This window comes from Prunus mume, linkage group LG8, assembly GCF_029339155.1.
Source record: "Prunus mume cultivar Tortuosa linkage group LG8, ASM2933915v1, whole genome shotgun sequence".
NCBI classification, from domain to species: domain Eukaryota; kingdom Viridiplantae; phylum Streptophyta; class Magnoliopsida; order Rosales; family Rosaceae; genus Prunus; species Prunus mume.
The window spans coordinates 8,126,143-8,149,220 of NC_142705.1; the positions used below are offsets into that span (position 1 = coordinate 8,126,143).

Sequence of the window (23,078 nt, forward strand, 5' to 3'; positions counted from 1 at the left end):
TCTGCTATTTGTAAATAATAAAAAAGGGGCCCAGCGCTTAGTGTGTTTTTATAAATAGTATAGCCGACCGGCTAGACGCAGGATTTTTTAAATTAAAAAGAGAATAGCCGATCGGCGTTACTGGGGTCCTTGTTTTAATTATTTTTAATAAATAGTATAGCCATACGGCTAGACACTTTGCGCGCGCTAAATAGTATAGCCGCGCGGCGATACTTTGGATTTTTTTTTTAATAGAAAAGAGTATAGCCGATCGGCTTTACGGGGGCCTTATTTATTTATTTTTTTATATTTAATTTATTTAATAAATTGTATAGCTGTGCAGCTATAATGTTTTTAACAAGTATCAGATGAGAGGAAGTGAAGAAAAGCTCTCAATGATTAAGTTACAAACTAGTCCAGATCAGTTACAACTAAGCTTACACAGGCTTATATGGCATTAATTGCCGACAACTTAATCTAATCTAACAATGAGCATACATGGGAACCATGAACTAAGTCTGAAACTTTCTTGTAACTACACAAAAACCTGTCATGTCTACTTCATATAAAGCAATCTGGAGCTTCCCTGTTAATTAAAGTCCTAGACTAAGAAAGAAAAAGTCCTATATGTAGTGCGAAGCATGTACACATATATAGTTAAAGAGAGAAAATTGGGCTAGCTTACAAGTTTTTGGTCTCTGGAATTCTTGTCTATGATCATGTTTAAAAAATGGGGAGTTGTAGCAGAAAAGTTCGGGCGAAGAGAAGGAGCCATTGAGTTGAGATGAGATGTATGTTCACAGACAAGACTTCCAGGGATAAAAAAAAATAAAAGCTTTGAGTTGAGATGTATGTTCAAAATGAAGACCTGTGGATTTGTTCTCTGTTGTATTCATTTAGTTGCACGTGTGCCATCTCACCTAAAGTGAAGTACAGTGGCGGGGAGTTATGAAGGCTCTGCCAACCACAAACGCTTAACATGGAAGAGGAAACGCTTGTAGGGTTGTAGAAAATTGAGATTGGACTCATTGGACAAATGTGGATATATATATATTTATTATAGCAAATTGTGGAGATCGAAGAAAAAGCTGTGCCAACTTGCCAAGTGACTTTACAAGTATGATTTTGTTTGAATTGTTTAGCACACCAAATGGTTTTGGGATATTGCATTATGACCAGATTGAGGCTAGTACTATACCATTGCCAAACAAGGCATAAACTTCTCAGAAAAGCAGAGGCATGACATGATGCAGAAAAACACCACCCATCAGCTCTTTGTGAAGTCCAAATACAGCTGTACAACATTGGCAAAAAAAAAGGTAGAGGAAAATGCCAATTTTAAAAAGATGTTTTCAGGTGCTTAACAAAGCATTATAGCCCAACAAAACAAAGAACATGCAAGAAAAGGGTAGAGATGTAATAATCAACATCTAAATATGTGTTCAGAAAAATATAAGGTAAAGAACAAGAGGCCCAAAAACAAAGATATTTTGGCCTGTTATTTATAAGAATTGTTCATGGTAAATACAACAGATGCTTTACTTCTCTTCCAATGCAACAGAAGCATCAAAGCTGAGCATGGAGATGTGTTGGACCTCAAATTTAAAATTGAGGTTGTTTCAACTCAAAAAGTGAGTAATTGTATGAGCTTAGAGTGAAGCCAAATTGCTTGAATTCATCATGTTGAGAAAAATAAATCATTAAAAACAGTAAGAAGTTAAAGTAAAATTAGTCTATCTCAAATTATCAACTTCAACACATCCAGACAGACTTATAAGTAGTTACCAGTCACAAGTTCACAACAAAAGATGAAAGCATATAACTTGTTAAAGAGAGGTCTTGCACATGAGCTGAAAATAATAACATAGAGTCATAATCTTCCATGCACTACTGTGGGTGGGATCAGTCAAACTTGATCTTTATCTCGGAATATGCGAACTCTGAGTTTAATTTTAGGAGCCTTTTCTATCAACTCAAACACACAAGCATCCCCTTCTTCCAGTTGATTGTCCCTCACAAATGCTTGCCAGCCATGATGATGTAATCTTGCATTTAACCGACCACCGTATACATCGATCAAGCACCTCACAGACCAAGTTTTCTTATCTGAAATCTGTAGGGTCACATTGCATTCGCCATCTGAAGGGATATGTTTCATGACAAAGGATGACGGGATTCTCTGCAGACATCAGAGGAGATAAACATAGCCAAAAGGGAGTTATTAGTTACATATATGCTGAGAGATTATTCAAAATGTGTTGATCTTTGAAGGAGTCCATTGTGCCAAATTCGTGTCTCTCATCAGACAAATGGAGTTGTTGGGGACCAAAAAAAAAAAAAAAAACAAACAAAACAAAGCTTACCAAGTGATTTAGAACATATGATGGTCGCATTCTGATCACAGTAAATGGATTGTCGTATTTGAAACTGCTAGCTTTGGCAAAGGCTCTACCTTTCAAACTTTCAAGTTTAGCAGTTCTCAAATCAACCTCCGATGATTTGTGTGAAGCAGTCTTTCCTCCATCACCACCTGTTTAATTATTCCAAAGACTCAATTTCATCATGACAAATCCCAAAAGAAAAAGAAACATTCCAAAAGCATTATTCTTTATGAGCACTGACACAAACAGAACCAAATTTCCATATATAGCAACCAAATTCTTTAAGGAAACTAGGTGAACCTACCATGTGTCCTCTTTTCTCCTTCAGTTTGATCACCACTTGCGTTAGAATTGCCTTCGGTATCGTCACTTGAACTGTTATACTCCATCTCTAAAGTATTCTTTCTAAAAATGCGAAGCTGGAAATGGGAACATTTCCCTGCATAGCTGAACACCAAGAAGCATCCATCTTCTAGGGAGTAAGACTTTGCGAATTGTGGCCAGCCCCTTCCTAACCAAATCTCCCGATCACGCCTAGTCAATTCAATGGGCCAAATTGATCCATCTGGAACGTTAAAGTACGCTGTGTCTGCCATATAATCTCCATACGTATGCACAGCAATAATTGGAATTTCCTGTAATTAATAGTGCCCTAAAATTTAAGCTGTGCATGCATGTTTATTGGGTAGCATATAGAAACACAAGATATATGACATGAACAAATAAAACCATGAAAATATCAATGGACGTTATTCAGCAGCTGGTTTGAGTTAATTTCAAATGGAGAACAAGATGGATATAAGGAGAGGTGCATGAAGAAATCATTATATGAAGCAACTTGAAAATAAAAGATGAGAAATATCAACACAAGGTTTCAACTTTAAACTGACAGACTAGAGCTAAACTGAGAAAATGAAGCAAAGTTATCAACTTACGAGCTTCCCATCTTGAAGTGTCCTTCCCAAGACAATCTTAAAGAAGCTTGGAGCATTCATCAGAGAGGCAGGGGACTTGGGCGAGTTTGAATAATCCATCTCACCATTTAAGTTGTCTTCTTCTTTAACACTTGAACCGAAATAATCTATCTCTAAAGGAGACCTCATGAAAATCCTTACTTGGAAATGAGAGTGATTCCCTTCATAGCTGAAGAGCAATACGTAGCCAAAGGCTAGTGAGTAAAAATCTGCGAAGTTTGACCAGCCCTGTTGTAACCAAACCTGGCCATTACGCTTTGTCAGCTCTATGGGCCATACCGCGTTATTTGGAACCTTGAGAAAGACAGTGTCTCCTAGACAATCTCCATACTTTGTCACAACACTCTCTGGAAATTTCTGTAAATGAATAACTTCCTCTGAGTAAGATATCCATAGCTATAGGGTTTGGCTTTAGCATATAACAATAAGGTACCTAGTGATATGAATAAATAAAAGAAGGAAAGTATTCAACTTACAAGAACATCCTTTGACAGGACTATCTTGAAGAAGCTCCGAGAGTCCACAGGAAAGGCAAGGCCTTTGCCATGTCGACTAGATGAACCCATTGGAGCTGAGAGAGAGTTGAGAGCTAGCGTAGGTGTTGTGCTGCAAAAAGAGAGAGTTGAGAGAAACAGGCTTTGCTTGCAGCAATAGGAGGAGGTAATTGTTCAAATGCTATATTTGAACAAACCATTTCACCATTGTATCTTTTTTATATGATCTCAACCGTTTATTATTTCATATTTTTCTTCGGTGTTTTAGTTTTGTTGAAACATTTTATCTTATATTTATTTGGTCACTTGAATGTTTCTGTGTGATTCACAGGTCTTTGGGAAGTCATGAATACACAAAGCTGTAGCCATATGAAGACTACGTACAGCATGCTTTACAAGCATAAATTTTCACCATTATATGTCAGTATGCAAGACAAACCAGAGACTTTGCTTAAATGCTCTTTGCCTCTTTCTGTTTTGAGTTACAATGCTTTTTCTGTCTTCGTATTTTTGGGTGACCATTCTTATATAAAAAGTAGAGTTGTTGGGTCAAAGTTTTATATATATATTGAGCTTTAGTAAATGCAGCCTATTATCAGAATTGCAGGATAGTATTAATAAATGCAGCAGAGGTTTTATTATCTGCCAATACGAGCTTGGAGATGTAAGATGCGATTTTTCATTATAGGTAGAGATTTAAATCTTTGTGTATCATCCAAACAGCTTTTTTGGGGAGTCAGAATTCAAGATTGGCAGATTCAATCAAACCCACAAACTTATCATGAGATGCTTTACAAATTACAAAGCAGAAAGTTTTCACCAAAATGTTGCTAAGCTAGCTAGAGATCCTAATATATGCCAGCATGCTTTGCCTTTTTGAGTTTGTTTCTGTTTAGGAGGTGGGTTGGCACTTGTCAAATATGAGATTTTTGTTTGGGCTTCGGCCTTCCATAATACCAAAAGAAGAAAAAAAAAAGTCATTTAAACTATGATGGGCAGTGTATAGGGGAAGGTGTGGAGCGTAGGAGGGAAGAAAGAAAAAGAAACTATTTTTTCCTAAAATCCTTTTTCTAAAGTTTGATAAGAGTAACCAAGAACATAGCATCACATGTCGTAAGAGAGGTTTCACATAAGCTGCTGGGAACATAATCAACACAAAACCTACACTAACATTACACATTACGTGTTGTTTAATGCATCATCAGCCTGCATCTTTAGCTCGGTATATATGCCAACCTTAGATGTAACTTCACGGCCCTTTTCTATCAGCTCAAACACACATGCATGATGCATCCCCTAATCTCAGACGATTCTCTCGCACAAATGCTCTCCATCCACCACAGATTCTTGCTTGTGTCCCGACATGGCACTTAACAAGCCAAATTCTCCCTTCCGAAACCTGTAGGTTTATATTGCGAACGCCTTTTGCACAGAAATGTTGCTTGCAAAAGGATGCAGACAGTTTCTGCAAAAATTCTCCCATCCGAAATCTGTTTCCCATGATGCATCTAAGAAAAGAAAAATAGAGAGTCTGAGGAATTTGCTTTTGTTGGTTGATTGAGCAAAATTGTGCTTGTAATGCTGCTCCATGGGTTGTTATCTCCATCAGAATTGGAAGAGCAAGCAAACGGGTTGTCGCCGATTCCATCATAGAAAATTCCACCGAACTCATCATCACTACCAACCTGTGGCTGGTTCTTTGTTTCTTCTCCGTCAGTACTCTCATCCTCCGAGAAGTTTGAGTTCTTCTGAACCAACTCTCTGAATATTGATGATTGAAGGACGAGGCCAAGTGCGGTGGGAGACGACGATGACTTGCTACCGGTGTTAAGAGGGATGTTGCTACAGATGACTTCTTGTTTTCGGAGGGGAGTTCAAGTAATCAGAGGCAAAAGGACCTGTGTGTGAGAAAGACTCCTCTGTTGGGATGCAGCTGTTGGCCATGGATGGCATATTCTGAGGCTCTGCGACTGCCTCTGATTCTTCAGTGGCTATTGGATCGTCTGCTCTTGGCTTTAGCCATCTTATATAAGAACTCAAGTCAAAGTTGGTCACAGCATTGATCCCTCTCTATTCAATTGCTGCAATGTCATAGGCACGAGCTGCTTCCTCTTGGGTGCCTGAAATGAGATTAAAAAGACACATTACTCAGTAAGTGCAAATTTTCTTCATTATAGTTTTCAACTCTCTTTTATGACAATTTATATTGGAGCCAGTTTTTGGATATGTTACATAATGTTCTAATCAGTTATAGAGATAGGAGATCAGAGATAACTTACTGTAAGTGCCAAGGTAGAGATACTTGTTTCCAAAAACTCTTCCTATTCTTGAGGCTATTAAATTAAAATACCGCGTATGGCCGCGCGGCTATACTATTTACAAAATTTTGCAACACGCCCCTTGTGACAAAATTACTATGAAATTTTTTAAAAAAAGAGTCCAGTAAAGCCCAGCGGCGTTTTCTGTTAAAAAAAGTATAGCCGCGCGGCTATACTCTCCCAGGGAAAAAACACGCGTTAAGCGCTGGTTGTCCCTTTTTTTTTTGGTTGAATAGTATAGCCGAACGGCTATACCCCGGATTTTTTATTTTTATTTTTATTTTTCTGTTGTTGTTGTTTAATGCATCAGCCTGCATCTTTAGCTCGATATACATGCCAACCTTAGATGTAACTTCACGGCCCTTTTCTATCAGCTCAAATACACATGCATCCCCTAATCTCAGACGATTCTCTCGCACAAATGCTCTCCATCCACCACAGATTCTTGCTTGTGTCCCGATTTGGCACTTAGCAGGCCAAATTCTCCCATGGAAACCTGTAGGATCACTCACTAATTATATTGCGAACGCCTTTTGCACAGAAATGTTGCTTGCAAAAGGATGCAGATAGTTTCTGCAAAAATCACCGCCAAAAAAAGGGGTTATTAATGAATCAAGACAGGGGTTATTATTACTTATGCTGAGAGATTGGTTTAATACTATTGCTCCCTAAAGGATCACTCACTAATTTATACTCCATACAAACTGGGATGGTGTGATCTTCTTTTTTTATAATTATTTTTCCCCGATTTTTTATTTATCGATAAGAGTAGTTTAGAGCATTATCCATTACTATTAGGCCACTACCCGAGTTTCTATTGTCCTCTTTTGAGTTTTTACTTGTCTAGAGTTATTACCCGTATGGCTATAGTTTTGAAATACATACTCTTTTCACAAAACCACGCGCTAAGCGTTGGTCGTTTTTATTTTATTTTTAGATATATAAATAGTACAGTTGCACGTCTATACGCCGGTTTTTTTAAAAAAATAAAAACCATTATAACCGCCCGCTATGCACTTTTCACAACAACAACCCACAAAAAAAAAAAAACATGCAGCTATACTCTCTTCACAAAAACACAAGCTAAACGCTAAGCGTTGGGTGTGTAACACTCCGGATATTTTATTATAAATTTCACAAAAGCACACGCTAGCCGGGCAGGTTCTTTTTTTTAATTATAAATTGTATACCCGCGCGGCTATACGCCAGATTTTTTATTATAAAAAAGTGTATAGCCGTGCGGCTTTACTGGGGCCCTTCATATCTGATTGCTAATGACTCGATTACCCATCAATGGTCAATTTATCAACTCGATCAACTCGATTACTCATCAATGGTCAATTTATCCAATTTACCAGGATTGTTCATATGCTTTTAATTTTGAAAAAAAAAAAAAAAAACACTTGGGCTTAATTTATTTATACCAATTTCAGTGAAATCTCCAATATTGATAAAAACATGCATGTTTTAAGCTGGACATAAATATAGACCCCATGGCCGGCTGCACCACAGATGCTAGACAGTACAAATACATGTGCTTGTAGAATGAATGACAAACCGAAATTTAGATATAATAAACAAAATAAAGTCCCATTTTGCTAACCAAAATGTTAAACACTCAATCACCAGAAACTAAGTGATCTTTTTCTGGACAGTGATGAGCCCCTAAAAATAAAAAAACCATTAGAGAAAGGAGTCACTTGTTCAAAAGGAAATCATTTTAGAATTTTGGCTCAGGTTCCACAAAACTCAGGACCAGCTCTGGCTTTACGACTTGAACTTGTTCTCTTTTTCTTTTGAGCTAGTGGTGCTGGAGAACTCTCCTCTGCATTTGGGCAAGGTGGAAAATCATCCAAGATTTCAACTGAATCATCATCTTCATGATCACTTTTAGTCGATGGATGCATCTTCCAGGTGTTTGTTTTTGGAATCTTCTCGTGCTAGACGTGCCTCCACCACCTTTTTTCGCAAGAAAACCATCTTTACCTGTAAAAAGATTACCATAAGATATTAGAAGCAAGAACAGAATGGCAGAAAAGAATACTTCGTATTCGATTGACTTCTCAAATATCATTTCAAAAGGTTGAGAGTTTCTTGGTCTCATAAAAAATGGAACCACATTGTGCAGGTTGATGTTGGTGATCTTTGTTAGTTTGATAGGGCAGATAATCTCATGAGCAAATTCGGTATGGAAAGAAAGAAGAAATTAAAAAAACCACTAAAGGACTGATACATCTTGCAATTAGAGGAAGGAGTCTGGCTTATCCAATTGGTTAACTGACTTGCATACACAAAAAAGAAACAATATTAAGTCTGAAAGAACAATTGCTAAGGACCTTTCACCAGATTTTCAAGATCTTTTCACAACCCTTGTTTTTCTTGGGGGTGGAAACTTGTCCAAGATTTCAACAGAATCGTCACTGGAATCATCACCAAAATCATCACTTGAATCGTCAATCGAATCACCGTCTTCATTATCAGTTTCTTCCATCGTAGGTACTGTTTGTTCCCCATCATTGGTACACTTTGAACCTTCTCCAGAGCGGAAAATGACAACATCAAATAAAGGTACACCGCTGTTGGAAATCAACACAAAAACACACACATCACCAATTTTCAAATGATTGTCACGCACAACGTCCATCCAACCATGCCCAATGTGGTCCTTCCTTTACCACAGTTCAAATCAACAGACCAAGTTCTCCCATTCGAAACTTGAAGGATGACTTCACAGGAATGCTTAATAGGATGTAGCTTGTGAAACTCAGATGCAACCGCTGAAACAAAAAAGCAAACCAAAGAAAAGAAAGTCAAAAAATGTTTGATGACCGAGAATATTAATGATTAGTCTGCTGATATAAGTAAAGAAAATTTGTAATGGCTCAGCAGGTTGTCTATAGAATGCTTACCAAACTCCAATTATTGATGTAATTGGGTCTCATGGAAACAATAAAAGAAGAAGGGTTCTGCGATTTGAAAGCATTAGCTCTGTCAAGAGCTGTAGCTTTCCCAGTTCGATTGCCAGATGTGCCTCCACCACCTTTTTTGGTTAGAAAATCATGTCTCCCTGTGAAAATATACAATAAAGGATATTATAAGAAAGAATAGAATATCAGAAAACACAATAAGGTAATAAAATAGAATCATATAAGTTCTTCTCTTTTCACTTCTGATTTAGAACAGTAGTTGGTGTTGATTTCGGCTTTACCACTTGAACTTCTTCTGCATTTCTTGTGAGGCCGAGGACAAGGCAATGTAGATTTCTCCCTTGTTTTCCTTGGGCAGGGTGGAAAATTAAACATTTCAACATAATTCTCATCAGAATCTTCAAAAGAGACATCACGAAAACCGTCACGAGAATCATCATCGCATAGAGTTTCTTCCATCTGGGGCATTGTTAATGGATAGTAAACCTCTGTGCAACTTCCATCAAATATGCAAACACGGAATTTGGAATTCACTTCATATCCAAAAACTAGCCAGTGACCCAAGTCTAGAGATAGAGAATAAAACTTGGAGAACCCTGGCCAACCTTTGTCAAGCCAAACCTCATCATCCCATCATCTGAATTCTATTTTCCACTCTGAACCACTTGGGAGCATCAGATACTTTGGATTTGATAGACCATCGCCATATTCCATCACAAATTTCTCTGGAATCCTCTGCACAATAGAAACAACTCAAGTAACTGACCATAATGCATAAAACACCTCCGGATCTTTTTGTAGCTAAGAAATGAAACATCTAACACGCATTACCAATTGAAACTCCATCTACAGAGAGAGAGAGGTGCTTACAAGTTTTCTGTCTCTAGAAGTGTTGTCTAGAATGATTTTGAAAAAATGGGGAGTGGTAGATGAAAATGTTGGGCAGGCCATAGATGAACTTCAAAGCTTTGTCTCCAATTTGCGGAAGAATCTGAAGAAAGCCACAGTTACTTGAAATATTGGAGGCATACAGGAGCAAAAGTAAAGTCCAATTAAATTGGTATCCAGTAGAATCATTGCAAAAGAACCCAAATTGCTACTCACAAACACAATTCTTATGCTTGTTCTCAAATTTCAAAGTTATATCTTAGTGCCAGGAAAAGAATGTAAATGGAAAAGTTTGAACATCACCAGTTATCCACTTCACAATTTTACAACGTGTATCTTACTTTTCAAATAAATAATTGGTTTTTGTTATAAACGAAATTCTCATTTTTATCCTTCTTCTCCCAATCCCAGCAACAGCCATGGAAACCAAATAGCCACTTCATTTCTCTCTCTCTCTCTCTCTCTTAGATTACAGACATCTACCAGTTTAATTGAAAAAAACAAAAAAAACTCCAAGAATCTCTATTTCTTGGCGACTATGAAGCTGACAAGGGGAAAAAAAAGACCAAAACTTACAAGCTTTCCACCTCAAAGAGCCTGCTGAAGGAAAATCTTGAAGAAGCTTGGCGTGTCCACTGAAAAGGCAGCGCCTTTAACCTCTCTCCTGCTCCACACGAACCCAGTTTTAGTTTCAGAGAGTTGAAAGTAGTGTAGGCTCTGCTTCAACGCTGAGAGTATGAACGTTTGAGCCCTTTTTTGTTGGAGAGAGAAGGACGTTGGAGGTCTTTAATTATGGAGAGAAAAAGTCTTGGGTTTTTTGTTGGAGAGAAGGGCTGTGAAAAGTAATTGTGGGTTACTGGTAGTGGAGGAAGAACCTTTTGTTAATGACCTTCATTGGTTCTGATAGGAACCGTATTCTATTTGGTATACTTTTGAAATATTTTATTTACGGCGTACAGCCGCTCGGCTATACGTTTAAAATATTCTATTTATGGCGTATAGCCGGGCGGCTATACTATAGCCTAGCCGGTCGGCGATACTCCGGATTTTTTTATTAAAGATAGTCTAGCCGGTCGGCTATACTATTTTCACAAAGCTAATCGTTGAGCGGGTAAATTTTTTTCTTATAAATCGTATAGCCGTGCGGCTATACCCGAATTTTTTAATTATAAAAAACGTATAGCCGCGCGGCTGGACTCTCCATTACTATTAGGCTATTACCCGATTCTCTATTGTTCCCTTTCGAGTTTTTACTTTTCTAGAGTTATTACTGGTATAAAGAATTTAGCATTTTCAAGTTTAATACTCATATTATACACATATGTATGTATTTTTCATGTTTAATACACTTGTTTTTTTACAAATTTTCAATGGTACACACAAAATACTCACATATTATTGAATAAAAAAATATTATAATATTTAAATACTAATTATTCACTAAGTAAATAATGATTAAAACTTAACAACTAATTAAAGTATGTAAAAAAGAGAAATCCTGAGTATGGTATTCAATGGGTATAGCCGCGCGGCTATACTTAAAAAAAATCTATTTATAGAGTATAGCAACGTGGCAATACTCTTTTCACAAAAATACACGTATCCTTTTTATTCAAAAAAAAAAATTTGAGCAGCTATACTCTTTAAATATATAATCCAATCCTTATATATATATATATATATATATATCTCTCTCTCTCTTTTTTTCCCTATTTTCGTTTTTCAATAAGAGTAGTTTAGAGTATTATCCATTATCTATCCTTACTATTAGGTCATTGTCCGAGTTTCTATTTTCTATTTTTTACTTTTTACTTTTTCAGAGTTTATTTTTTTCACACACATACTCTATTGAGACCATACTTTACGAATATAGAATTATCTTGAATATATTAACTAGTTATCTATAGAAAGATAACATATGATTATGGAGAGCTTTGTTGGTGTCATCATAAATTCGTAAGTGTATCTTTTCCATCACGTGATGATTGAGATAACTTTATGAGTGTATATAAATGTTTTTTGAAGTCATTTTCAGTGATATGCAAAGACCTCAATTGAAAATTAAACCAAGCAAAAATAAATTTTCAATTCTCCGTTTGGAGGAAAGGAATTCTCCCACATTTGCGCGCAAAATTGATAAAATTGGAACTTATACATTGACCGTTGTAGACACATCGTCAAACTAAACAGACCCATTTTCGTAATTTGGCTTCACATAAAACCCCAAGTTAGACCCCCTGCCACCACATTAACCCCCACCACCATGCGCCACCTCCTAAAACCCCTACGCCATAACTGCCGCCGCCTGCGGTGGGCCCACCACAGGGCCCAGAAGGCGGCAGCGAGCCCATCACCCCCGCCGAGACCACCACGACCGCCTCCGAAGCCCGAGAGCTTAACCTTCCACGACCACTCGTGGGAGGACCCGTACAGCTGGATGTCGAAGCTCAACGACAAGGTGGCGATGCGCCACCTGGACATGTACATGGAGCAAGAGGAGAAGTACACCGAGGCCACCATGTCCGGCACCGATCGCCTCCAGAGCAAGCTCCAGTCCGAGATGGCCTCTCGCTTCGCCTCCGACCTCTCCACCCCTCCCCTTCGCTGGGGCCCGTGGTATGAACCGTAATTATCGCTTCAATTTCGTCCCTTTGTTTCAGCTGATTGAGAGTTGTGATGACAGGTTGTACTATCGGCGTGTGGAGGAAGGAAAGCAATTCCCGGTGCTCTGTCGCAGACTCGCAAGTTTAAACGACGAGTTCATTTCGCATAAATCGCCTTCTGCTGGATTTGATATCACTTCGGGGAAGAGAATTGAGCAGAAGCTCCTTGATTACAATCAAGAAGCCCAAAGATTCGGAGGTAAATTTATAAATTTAAAGGCTAGATTTTTTTGTTTTTGGATTTATTTGTTCTATTTAATTTTGTGTAGGTTATGCTTACGAAGAGTTATCAGAAGTATCTCCAGATCATCGGTTTATAGCTTACACAATGTATGATAAGGAGAGTGACTTCTTTAAGTTATCTGTTAGGAATTTAAATTCTGGTGCATTGTGTAGTAAGCCTCAAGCAGATCGTGTCTCGAATTTGGCTTGGGCCAAAGACGGTCAGGCATTGCTTTATGTTGTTACTGATCAAAACAAGAGGCCATGTAGGTCTGTAATTTGCTATATTTTTACAATTTATGTGTGTTTTTTTGTTACACGAAAATGAAATGTTGGTAATTTTAAGTTTTTGATCAATCAGGATATATTGTAGCATGATTGGATCAACCGATGATGACTTTTTGATTCTAGAAGAACCGGATGAAAATGTTTATGTTAACATTCGACACACCAAAGATTTCCGGTTTGTGACTGTACATACTTTCTCTACTGCATCTTCCAAGGTATTGCTTTGAAAATGACTTTGTGATCAGAGCATCCATTTTGTTTCAAGTGATTTAGTAATTGTGACTTCTTTTTAGGTGTTTTTGATAAATGCAGCTGATCCATTGTCTGGGGTGAACTTAGTTTGGGAGTGTGAAGGTATATCTCATGGCATACTTGAGCATCACCAAGGATATCTTTATCTGTTTACGGATGCTGCCAAAGAGGGCCAGTCGGTTGATTACCATTATCTTCTTCGTAGTCATTTAGATTCTTCTTCCAGTCCAAGAACATGGGAGGTCTGTGGCTTAACTGTGCATTATGTGTTTCTTAATCAATCTTTATTTTTTGGATTTTGAAGTTTTCTGCTTTTGACTGTTTGTCATTCTCTGCATGCAACTATAGCTCATTTCTCTTTTTTAGTCCTTTATCTGTGTATGGCTCTCAAATGGATGTTTTGAGTAGAAATGTTTTGTTTTCAAGTATGAGCTAAAAGTTTTATTTCTGTTTTTATCTGCATGATTTTTCTTGTTTACTCTGGATAGTTACTCCAAGACATTAATGTACTGTCCTTATTTACTGCAGAGTGTATTTACTGATGACCCGGATTGGGTTGTTGAGGATCTTGATTTCAGTCATACACACTTGGTAGTTACTTTAAGGGAAGGGAGAAACTTTAGACTTTGTTCCGTCACTTTACCTTTGCCTGCTGGGAAGGTAGGTTAACAACACCAACTTCTTTGGGGTATGTGCATAATGCATTGTCAACAACTTTTTCACCTCATGCTGTATCAGGGACCAGTTCATCTAAAGGAGCTTCATCCACAATTCCTGCCTCTTCCAAAATATGTTTCGCAAATTTCACCTGGACCAAATTATGACTACCATTCATCAAAGATGCGCTTTACATTATCATCACCTGTGGTATGTGAGTAACGATGATCACTTCCTTCTAAAGATTGCTGCTGGATTATTCCATAGATATATGCTTTCATAATGTGCTTTTCGTTATACCAGAGAAATGTTAAATGTCTTGACTGTAATTTGAGCCTCTGCCTTTTCTAAATGGGTTGTGTAAAGTAATCCTTTCCCAAAAAACTGATCTCAAAATTTTGATCACCTGCCCAGCTTGGTTTAGAATTCATGATTATTTGAAGGTCAAGGTTTTCACTTTATGCATTAGGACCATTAAGCACACCATGTATCCTTCTGCTTTATGATTACTGAATTTGTAGCACAGATAGCACCCTCCTAAATAGGACAGAAAGTATGATGTTTCATAATTGTTCTTCAAATTAGTTTTGATTTGTCTCTCTATTCTTATCAGTTTCTGGAAAGAGTGTGCATGTCCATATTTCAGATTATGAACCCAATCTTCTGAACTTTTCACAGATGCCTGATGCTGTGGTTGATTATGACCTGTCAAATGGAGAGTGGAATATCGTTCAGCAGCAGAATATTCTTCATGAGAGAACACGGGTTTTGTATGGAACAGCTTCTTCAGCAAGCATCATCGAGGAAACCTTAAATTCAAAATCTTCTAATCCTTCAAATGAAGTCAACTCTGATGATGATCAGTTGTGGAATGGTCTTTCTGAGTTTTATGCTTGTGAACAGTATAATGTCGCTTCTTATGACGGAGTTTTGCTTCCCTTGACTGTTGTATACTCTCGCAAGAACAAGAAAGAGGATCAGAACCCTGGATTGCTTCATGTCCATGGAACTTATGGTGAGCTACTTGACAAACGGTGGCGCAGTGAATTGAAAAGCCTTCTTGATCGTGGTTGGATCATTGCATATGCTGATGTTAGGTCTGGTGTCTTAAATCTATTTCTAAGTTATTTTTGGCTTAATCCTACTAATTAATCTTGGTAAAGGAGATGCCTTTTTTTTTTCTGTGGGGTTGAGGGGCATTTTTGCATCTATTGCATTGCAAAACTCACATGTTTTTTCTCCTTCCTAAAGAGCCTTGTGATTGCCTACTAACAATGTTTGTTTGGATAATATTTCTAGAGGCGGAGGAGGTGGAGGTAAGAAGTGGCACCATGATGGAAGACGTACAAAGAAGATTAATTCCATCAAAGATTATATCTCATGTGCGAATTTCCTTGTTGACAAAGAAATTGTGCATGAAAACAAGCTTGCTGGTTGGGGTTATAGTGCTGGAGGACTTGTGGTTGCTTCGGCCATCAATCAATCCCCGCATTTATTTAAGGCCGCAATTTTGAAGGTAAACATGGATCTTGATCTGCTTTTGGGTTTTACGTGTCTTTTGGGTTTCTCATTTAGTTATTGTTGTATAGTTTTGATGTGCTTTGCTTTGGTTAAATGGAGTTGTTCTTTCTAATCCAGAGTCTAAATTGTTTTGGCTTCTCAGCATGAAGAGAACCTCATCCTATTCTCTTAACAACTTTAATTTTGTGTTCTTTTGCCAAAAGAAACAGTAAACTAATAATTGGGAACTGGCATTTGCAAGTATATGTCTGTAAGGAGGCATTAAGTTTTTTCTTTTGTATAAAAGAAATATATAGTTGTGCGGAATTATATATATTTTGTTTGTAACTTAATCCATTTGCTTGGTCCATCAGGTTCCATTTTTAGATCCAACGAACACTCTTCTCTATCCCATTTTACCGCTTACAGCAGCCGACTATGAAGAGTTTGGATATCCTGGGGACATTGCTGATTTTCACGCTATACGTGACTATTCTCCTTATGACAATATTCAGAAGGATGTTCTTTATCCAGCTGTCATGGTATCCTCATCTTTCAATACACGGTAATTTTTTAAATATACTTTTGTTGGTTTTCAACTCTTATGCGGGAAAGGATGTGAAATATGGTATCTCACAAGGTTGAGAAGCAGCTTTTGATAGGTCAGAAAAATGGAAAATGTTGGCCACGTTCATGATCTTTTTGTTTGAGATGTTTCAGATTTGGAGTTTGGGAAGCTGCAAAATGGGTCGCACGGGTTCGTGAGCTTACAATTTATGACCAAAAACGTCCGATACTGCTTAATTTAACAACTGATATAGTGGAGGAAAACCGGTACCTACAGTGCAAGGAGTCGGCTCTGGAGTCTGCATTTCTTATGAAGGTGATGGAATCATAGTTTTCATTATACCTCCCCATTCTGTTACTGAATCTGTTGATCAGCAACTCAGAAGCTAGCCGTTGGAAATATGCATCACTTCCAGAATCAATTTGAAATTGTTACGTCCTTCAGCTGCCAACCACGATCCAATCAGGGGCCGAAACTATAGGTTTTATATTCATTTTGGATCCCCCTTTTGATCACGGTAGGTCTCCATATTTAAAGAAATGTCTTGTTTAGTACGCAAATGACCAAATAGAGAAGAACATTCTTTGGTGCATGAATTAGACACCCAAATTATAGTGCATGTTGCTTTCAACTGTTGTGATCAATTAGTTTGTTAACTCTACATGTCAATGTACCAGATTGGTTAATTAAATACAAGGTAGGATAAGGAAGATGTCCTTATCCTCTTTATCTTACATTATTAATTTGAAGAAGCTTTCTGATTGCAATATTTTAATTTATCATTACACCTTTTAATTCTGATGGCGACTTTGACCGGCACTCTCTTCATCTAATAGTTTAGTATGGCCAACTACAAATTCAATCGGCTCAAATTTGTCAACTGATCACTGTCACCACCCACCATGTAAAAGTTTCCTTTAGAAGTTAGCTTCCCCAATTACCTACCTCCCCAAAAATGGTTTCTTTAATAAAATCATTTGTCGTCAAACACTGAACCACCATTGACCATTTTGTATGTATTCTTTTTATTAGATATGCATAAATTATTTTCCTTATGATATGGGATATGCTATATGCAGGTTAGGTCACTTCTTTTTTCCTTTTTTCTTTTTATACAAGGACAAACGGACCCTAGAGCTTTACTCAGAACACAGAACATGCTTAATGGTACATGATTTTATTCAATGTATATATCTGTATACTAATTATATCAGATTCCTTCTTCTTTGCCAATTCTATAGGGGGAAACTTATCGTCCATTTTTAGGAAAACAACAGAGCAAAATCAATGAGTTTTCCTTTTCACAAGAACTAAAATATACCATGTAATTGTATTGTACAAGAGCAGATTGTGAGTAATGGGAACCCTTCCAATCTAGTTCTGCTTTTGGTTTACAATGTCAAAAAGATTCAAATCTCTACACGAATCCTTTCTAGCAAAAGATGAAAAAAAACATAGGAAAAGAGGACTCTACAAGAACTCAAAAGGTGAAAGAGGTGAACACAGAAGTTAACAAATTCATCCACCTGCACTGATGAGCTTTTTCAGGAAGAGCAAAAGAATGCAACTGCACAGGAAATCAGTAATTAATGCCATTCCATCCTTCTGGCATGGAAATCATCTGCTCAGGCGCTCAGACAGTGGTAACAAATAAATTTCGACATCAAATAGAAAACTCTTTCTCAATTTTGAACATACTCGTTGACGGATGTTACTGACTTTGTCTCAGACTCTTCATCAACAGTTGACAGCCCACCCTCTCTGATAAAGGTTGGATTAAGAAAATTCGCCATAAAAGCCCATAACTTGTAAACATCCTCAAAGTTGGTTAGAAAACCCAAAGAAGCTGTTACCACCTCAACCCTTACAAAACCGCCTTTTCTATCCTTTCTTCCATTTTCCATTGGACTGCACAGGGTTGTATCTTGAAGATTCAAAGCCGCATGTTGCTGTCTCGGGGTATCTAGGATTCGTATGTGATTGAGGAAACCAATGCCAAGAGAGATACCTTCTTTTTCAGCCAGCTTCTGAACAACTTCAGGATTGATTAACCCTCTATTTCGGTCTCTCACATTGAAAGCTACAGCTGCACCTCGTTCATATTTTATTTTTGGACCATAGATGTGAACCAGATTCATTCTGCTGTCTCCATCTGAACCAGGCAACCTCAATTGCAGTAACGAGGTCACAAGCCAATTGATCAAAAATCGCAATCGGGAAGTGGTTTTATTGAGACCTAACATATTAACATGATCAAGATGTCGGCATATTATTTCAGGTTCCCTCCTGTCCCAGTCTTGCCCATTACCATATTCCCCATCACTAAAGTAATCTTCATCCTCAATACTAGTCACAGAAACTTCTCCTGTCTCAACATTATGGCTCACATTATCTTTTCCATTATCATCCGTGCTAAAGGACACCCTTCTTCCCCGACTTGGTTCCTCATTCTCTTCTAAACCAAAAAATCTACCGTTGCCATATTTACTCCCCTCCCTTCTCCCTAACAACCTAAATTCACCTTCAGTTTCTCTTCTTATGGCGCAACCTCTTATCTCTGTGCAATTTTCGGCGGTTGATCCATTTTCTAGGTTCTGATGCTGAGAAGTGGAAGTTGAATTCTTGAGACAAATCCCATTTGTGGCAGAATTCAACATTGACCCATTAGACAAGGGTTTGCTAGCTCCACATTCTTCCTGGATCTCTCCATTATGATGGTCAGAACCCATTTGACCATTTCGTGAAATGGGGGCTGCTTCTGAAAATTGTTCTTCATTGACTTCCTTGACACAATCCAGCTCCTGAGAAATTGATTGGACAGCAGCTTCAAATGAAACTACATGAGAGTCATCATGTAGCCTTGAGTTTACCTTTTTGTCATCAAATATGGGGCTGCCATATATCCTAGAAGTAGGTTTTGGGGAAATTTGCTTATGATTCTTCCTGCCAAACCAAAATGGAGGCAAAGGAGAGGCAATCTTCTGCTTGCTAATCTGGCCAGCCTGGTCAGAACCCATTGGGCTCTGACCCAAATCAATCCAAAATGAGTTGTCTGATGACTCATCTTCACTGAATACTGGACTCTTCATCACCTCCCCAACTGAGACACTCTCAGCTTCTTCAAATAAGGTGCTGGTTGCATCTCTGTCAGAGCTATCTTGATCCATCTCAGTTTCAAATACATCCCTCACCTGAGAAGATGTGTATGCTCCAGAGAAAGCAGGCATCTGCTTTCCCTGGCGAGGTTCAGAGGTTACCTCACCATTTCCAACTACTTCATCATCTTCAATTCCAGCCAATTTGTCAAGACCATCTGCAGAATCACTCAAATACAAGGGGAACTCGGGGGTAATCTTCACCATCCCAGACCCAGTAGACCCAGACTGATTTTGAAGGCATCCTATAACTGATTTTTTAATCAGAAGGCACCCAAATCCAGTTGGATCATAACCAAAAACCTTGCAAAATGATGTGACAATAAAATCAGGCCTGAACAGGGACAATCCAAGTGAATCCATGTCCTTGGGACCCAATGACCCAGCATCAAGCAAGACATGCCAATTGTTCTGCTGAGCCAGTGCCATCCATTGGTAGGAATACTTGGCCCCGGTTACTCTAGACTGAACCGGAAACACAAAAAGACCAGTCGCAGAATCCTTCTTCCTCCTCTTCTTGATCGACATTTGCTTTCTCAAATCAGTGGAGCAGAGTTTCAGGGTTGGCCACTTAAACCAGGCACTGTATACCTTTGCCCCTTTCTCTCTGGCACTCTGAGCCATCCAATTCACAGACTGGCTCTCATAATCAAACATGGTCAACAGTTTTTTGTTTGTATGAAAAGGGTATGATTCAGCCAACAATTTAAAAGCAGACCCTCTACTCACAGTAAAAACAAGACCATACTCATTCTCAGGAATGTTCAAATAATCCATTATCCTAGCTTTTATATCATGCTCCACAGTGCCTTTCTCAGCACCACCATAAAGAACATGGTTACTCAAATTTGCAGTTATCTCAGACAAGCTAAATGTAGAAGACTCCCAATAGTGTAGAGTTTGAAGGTATGAAAAAAGACCAAATCCACAGTAGTCAAGGCATACCTTTGGAGACAAATGTGAGTACTCATCCAACCTCAGCTGATCGATCCTCTCCGAAGACTGGTACTTTGGGTACATAGTGAGGAACTTAGAGAAAGCTTCATGGAGGTCAGGGATGGTGTCTTCAGACTCGAAGATGCGCTCAGCAGCAAGAGCAGTGGCGCAGAGGAATTCTCGCTGGGCATGGAGCCTAGCAAGCGATCTGGACCGGCCAAGGCCCTCGTCTTGGTTGGAAATGGACTCAGACTCCATGTCTTGGGATTTAAGGAGTGACCCATCTTCTGAAGCTTCCTCAAGAGCTTCTCTGAGCTTGTTCTCTTGAAGTCTCCGGAGAATTGATGTCGTCTTCTTAATGTCAAGATTTGAATCTGAGCCATCTTTCTTTTTGCTGCTCTTCTTGTCCTTGAGCAGAGCAGCACACTGAGATATGGACTTCCATAATGAAAAATGCATGAAAGCTTCTGTGATGTAACCCAATGTTACAGAAAACCCAGAAGAGAAAATTCGCTCGGAGCAAAAGAACTCAAAGTGTTTAGCTTTAGCCCATCAAAGAGGGATGCACAAGCAGGTCCACCTCCAAACCCTAACTGCTCTTAGGCAAAAACAGATTTTGGCCAGATCAATGAAACCCAACTCTGGATTTCTTTAAAATTGAAGTATTTGTCACAAAGGAAGCAACTTTACACAAGTATAAAAACCCCTATCAAAGAAACCGGTGACTGAATGAAGCAATTTCCAGGTCAAAACCAACCCACAACTTCACTCAAAAGAAACCCCCATCACCAAACGTCAACTGTCACTGCAGCACATTTAATAGCAAAGCAAAGCTAAGCCACCACACCAATTTCTAATTTGCTCATATTCTGGCAAATCCAAAACATACCAGTGTTGATTTGACAACCCCAATATCTGTCTGTCTATCTTTGACCCATCTATAATTCTTTTCTCTCAATCTTCCACACCAATCCCTTGTTGACAAACAGAAAGAAAAGACATTGACTTTCTCAAGCCCATCGTAAAATGATGTTGTTTATTGATTTTTTTTTTCCAATTTTTAATCAGTCCATAATAATCAGGTTGGTTTTTGCTCTGCTGGTGGTGGGACCCGGGGAAGCCAATTTCCTCTTATGGTCAATGGGAAAGAGTCACATAATAAGCTGGCTTTTGTGCAAAAGCTGATTTCTGTTCAACTGGGCAGCTAGAGTGGATTTGCATGGGTCAAAGTTTCAAACTTGATAGTCCTAACCTGAAAAACCCCTCCACCTTTTTTATTTCAATCTCAAATTGACCCCTTCGCTCTGCATACTTGCCTTTTCTTCTCTTCATATAGAGCCTTGTCTGGTTGGTTTGCTTACTACAGACAGTACAAGTAGTTTGGACATGGATTATATATCTTCAGTGGCACTGTGGCAAAGGAGTGTGGTGGTTGCTTTCGGCCAGCAATCAATGCCCATATTTATTCCATGCTGCAGTTTTGACGGCAAACAATGAAATATGGATCTTTTGGGTTTTAACTTTTAAGTATCTTTTTTATTTCTTATTAATTTGTTCTTTGTTGCATGGTTTTTAGCGGGTGCTTTGGTTAGATGGAGTTTTCTAAATATAACTAGGGTCAGGTTGGATTCAAAAGGATGTTCTTTACCCAGCCGAATTGATATCTCTCTTCTAATATACTCTTTTTCATTTGTTTTTTGTTAGTTTTTCACTGCGTCTCAAGTTTTGTTTAGAAAGCTGCGGCTAGATGAATGGATGTGAAGTATGCTACTTCATTAGTTCCTCACAAGAGTAACAAGCAGCTTTTTTATGAGCCAATAAAATTAAAAACTTGGCAGGTGTGTTCATGATTTAAATTTGCAATTCTTCAGATTTGGAGTTGTGGGAAGCTGCACAATGACCCAAAAGTTCCAATACAGCTTGATTTAACAAGAGACTTTGTGGAGCAAAAACAGGGTAGCTCCAGTGCAAGGAGTTGGCATTGGGCATTCCATTTCTTATAAGGGGAATACATTTAATGGTAGGTTTCATGTCACACCAACTACCAAGTAAAAGTTTCCTCTAGAAGTTAGCTTCCTCCCAAAAGTGGTTTCTATATCAATAGTTAATTGAAGAGTCAAGCTGATAACTACCATTCTGTATTTTAGTTAGAATAGATTATTTGCCATATAATATGGGATATGTTTTTGCTACTTTTTAGGTGTCTTTTTTTTGTTTCTTTGCTTGGAGGATCAAATTGAGTTTGATTATCTGTATCAAGTTCTAAAAGGAAGCATGAAATGCAGTGGCATTACCTACCAACTTCAAGAAAAGGGAGGCTCAAGCTTTTATCAGACCACACAGAGTACACAAAAGCCAAAAGAGAAGTATGCTGATACATATGCTTTTATGATCACTGTAATTTCCAGAGAAACAAAACCCAAAGGCTATGGCCCATTGATGATTATCACTACGAGAAAAAGAAGTCCCATACATCTAAAGCAGCCGCTATTTAGTTTCTTCTTCTACCTTTTCCAGTCTGATAACAAAGCTTCACATTCAATTACTCAATGCATGCCCATATTTTGTTCCTATCAGATAAACGTTGCTTTGCCAAAGTCTAATTCAACGGTGCCTTCTCTGATTTTGATTTTCCTTTATTTCCTCAAAATGTTAAAAGGGACTAAACTAAATGTCTTAGCTAAACAGAGACATCAATTATGCTCTTAACTAAAATAACAGGTTTTGTGAGGAATAGAAGCTGTAAAACATAAGCTTTGAATTTCAAATGAGGAAGACAGAAGGAATTCACCTGCCTTAACAGAGCTCAAATTTGTTTGGACCAGAATACTCACTGGCTCCCTCCCATTGTTAACATAGGGGGAAGTATTTATCAT

General features: G+C 38.2%; 3 protein-coding genes and 2 pseudogenes across 4 annotated transcripts; 1 reads left to right on the plus strand and 4 right to left on the minus strand.

The window, feature by feature from the left end:
* Positions 1 to 1,696: 1,696 nt before the first annotated feature.
* Positions 1,697 to 4,102, minus strand: LOC103340248 (B3 domain-containing transcription factor VRN1-like). The gene is made up of 5 exons (XM_008243643.2): positions 3,811 to 4,102; positions 3,296 to 3,691; positions 2,665 to 2,995; positions 2,343 to 2,509; positions 1,697 to 2,158 (listed from the first exon to the last, which is right to left on the minus strand). The coding sequence occupies exons 1-5, from the start codon at positions 3,898 to 3,900 to the stop codon at positions 1,886 to 1,888; spliced, it is 1,257 nt and encodes a 418-aa protein (XP_008241865.2). The 5' UTR covers positions 3,901 to 4,102; the 3' UTR covers positions 1,697 to 1,885.
* A 692-nt stretch (positions 4,103 to 4,794) lies between these two features.
* On the minus strand, positions 4,795 to 8,053 carry LOC148914633 (uncharacterized; annotated as a pseudogene).
* On the minus strand, positions 7,697 to 10,845 carry LOC103339997 (B3 domain-containing transcription factor VRN1-like; annotated as a pseudogene). Its single transcript, XR_016122505.1, has 6 exons — positions 10,538 to 10,845; positions 9,944 to 10,064; positions 9,355 to 9,808; positions 9,052 to 9,213; positions 8,483 to 8,923; positions 7,697 to 8,132 (listed from the first exon to the last, which is right to left on the minus strand). The product of XR_016122505.1 is annotated as a B3 domain-containing transcription factor VRN1-like (transcript).
* A 1,315-nt stretch (positions 10,846 to 12,160) lies between these two features.
* Positions 12,161 to 16,845, plus strand: LOC103340247 (Prolyl oligopeptidase family protein). The gene is made up of 11 exons (XM_008243642.2): positions 12,161 to 12,577; positions 12,645 to 12,823; positions 12,894 to 13,116; positions 13,208 to 13,349; positions 13,428 to 13,628; positions 13,915 to 14,046; positions 14,125 to 14,253; positions 14,722 to 15,140; positions 15,343 to 15,559; positions 15,918 to 16,108; positions 16,264 to 16,845. Exons 1-11 carry the CDS (start codon positions 12,225 to 12,227, stop codon positions 16,439 to 16,441), a joined length of 2,364 nt encoding a protein of 787 aa, XP_008241864.2. The 5' UTR covers positions 12,161 to 12,224; the 3' UTR covers positions 16,442 to 16,845.
* Positions 16,846 to 17,409: 564 nt separating this feature from the next.
* Positions 17,410 to 22,125, minus strand: LOC103339996 (uncharacterized). The gene has a single exon (XM_008243354.3). It carries the CDS (start codon positions 20,659 to 20,661, stop codon positions 17,794 to 17,796), a length of 2,868 nt encoding a protein of 955 aa, XP_008241576.2. The 5' UTR covers positions 20,662 to 22,125; the 3' UTR covers positions 17,410 to 17,793.
* Positions 22,126 to 23,078: the final 953 nt, after the last annotated feature.

Coding starts and splice junctions, on each gene's coding strand:
- LOC103340248 (XM_008243643.2), bottom strand. CDS start 3,900: ATGGGTTCATCTAGTCGACATGGCAAAGGCCTTGCCTTTCCTGTGGAC. Junction 3,692..3,810: donor TCCTGTCAAAGGATGTTCTT/GTAAGTTGAATA, acceptor ATTCATTTACAG/AAATTTCCAGAGAGTGTTGT. Junction 2,159..2,342: donor CATATGTTCTAAATCACTTG/GTAAGCTTTGTT, acceptor TGATGTCTGCAG/AGAATCCCGTCATCCTTTGT.
- LOC103340247 (XM_008243642.2), top strand. CDS start 12,225: ATGCGCCACCTCCTAAAACCCCTACGCCATAACTGCCGCCGCCTGCGG. Junction 14,047..14,124: donor TACCTTTGCCTGCTGGGAAG/GTAGGTTAACAA, acceptor ATGCTGTATCAG/GGACCAGTTCATCTAAAGGA. Junction 15,560..15,917: donor TTAAGGCCGCAATTTTGAAG/GTAAACATGGAT, acceptor TTGGTCCATCAG/GTTCCATTTTTAGATCCAAC.
- LOC103339996 (XM_008243354.3), bottom strand. CDS start 20,661: ATGCATTTTTCATTATGGAAGTCCATATCTCAGTGTGCTGCTCTGCTC.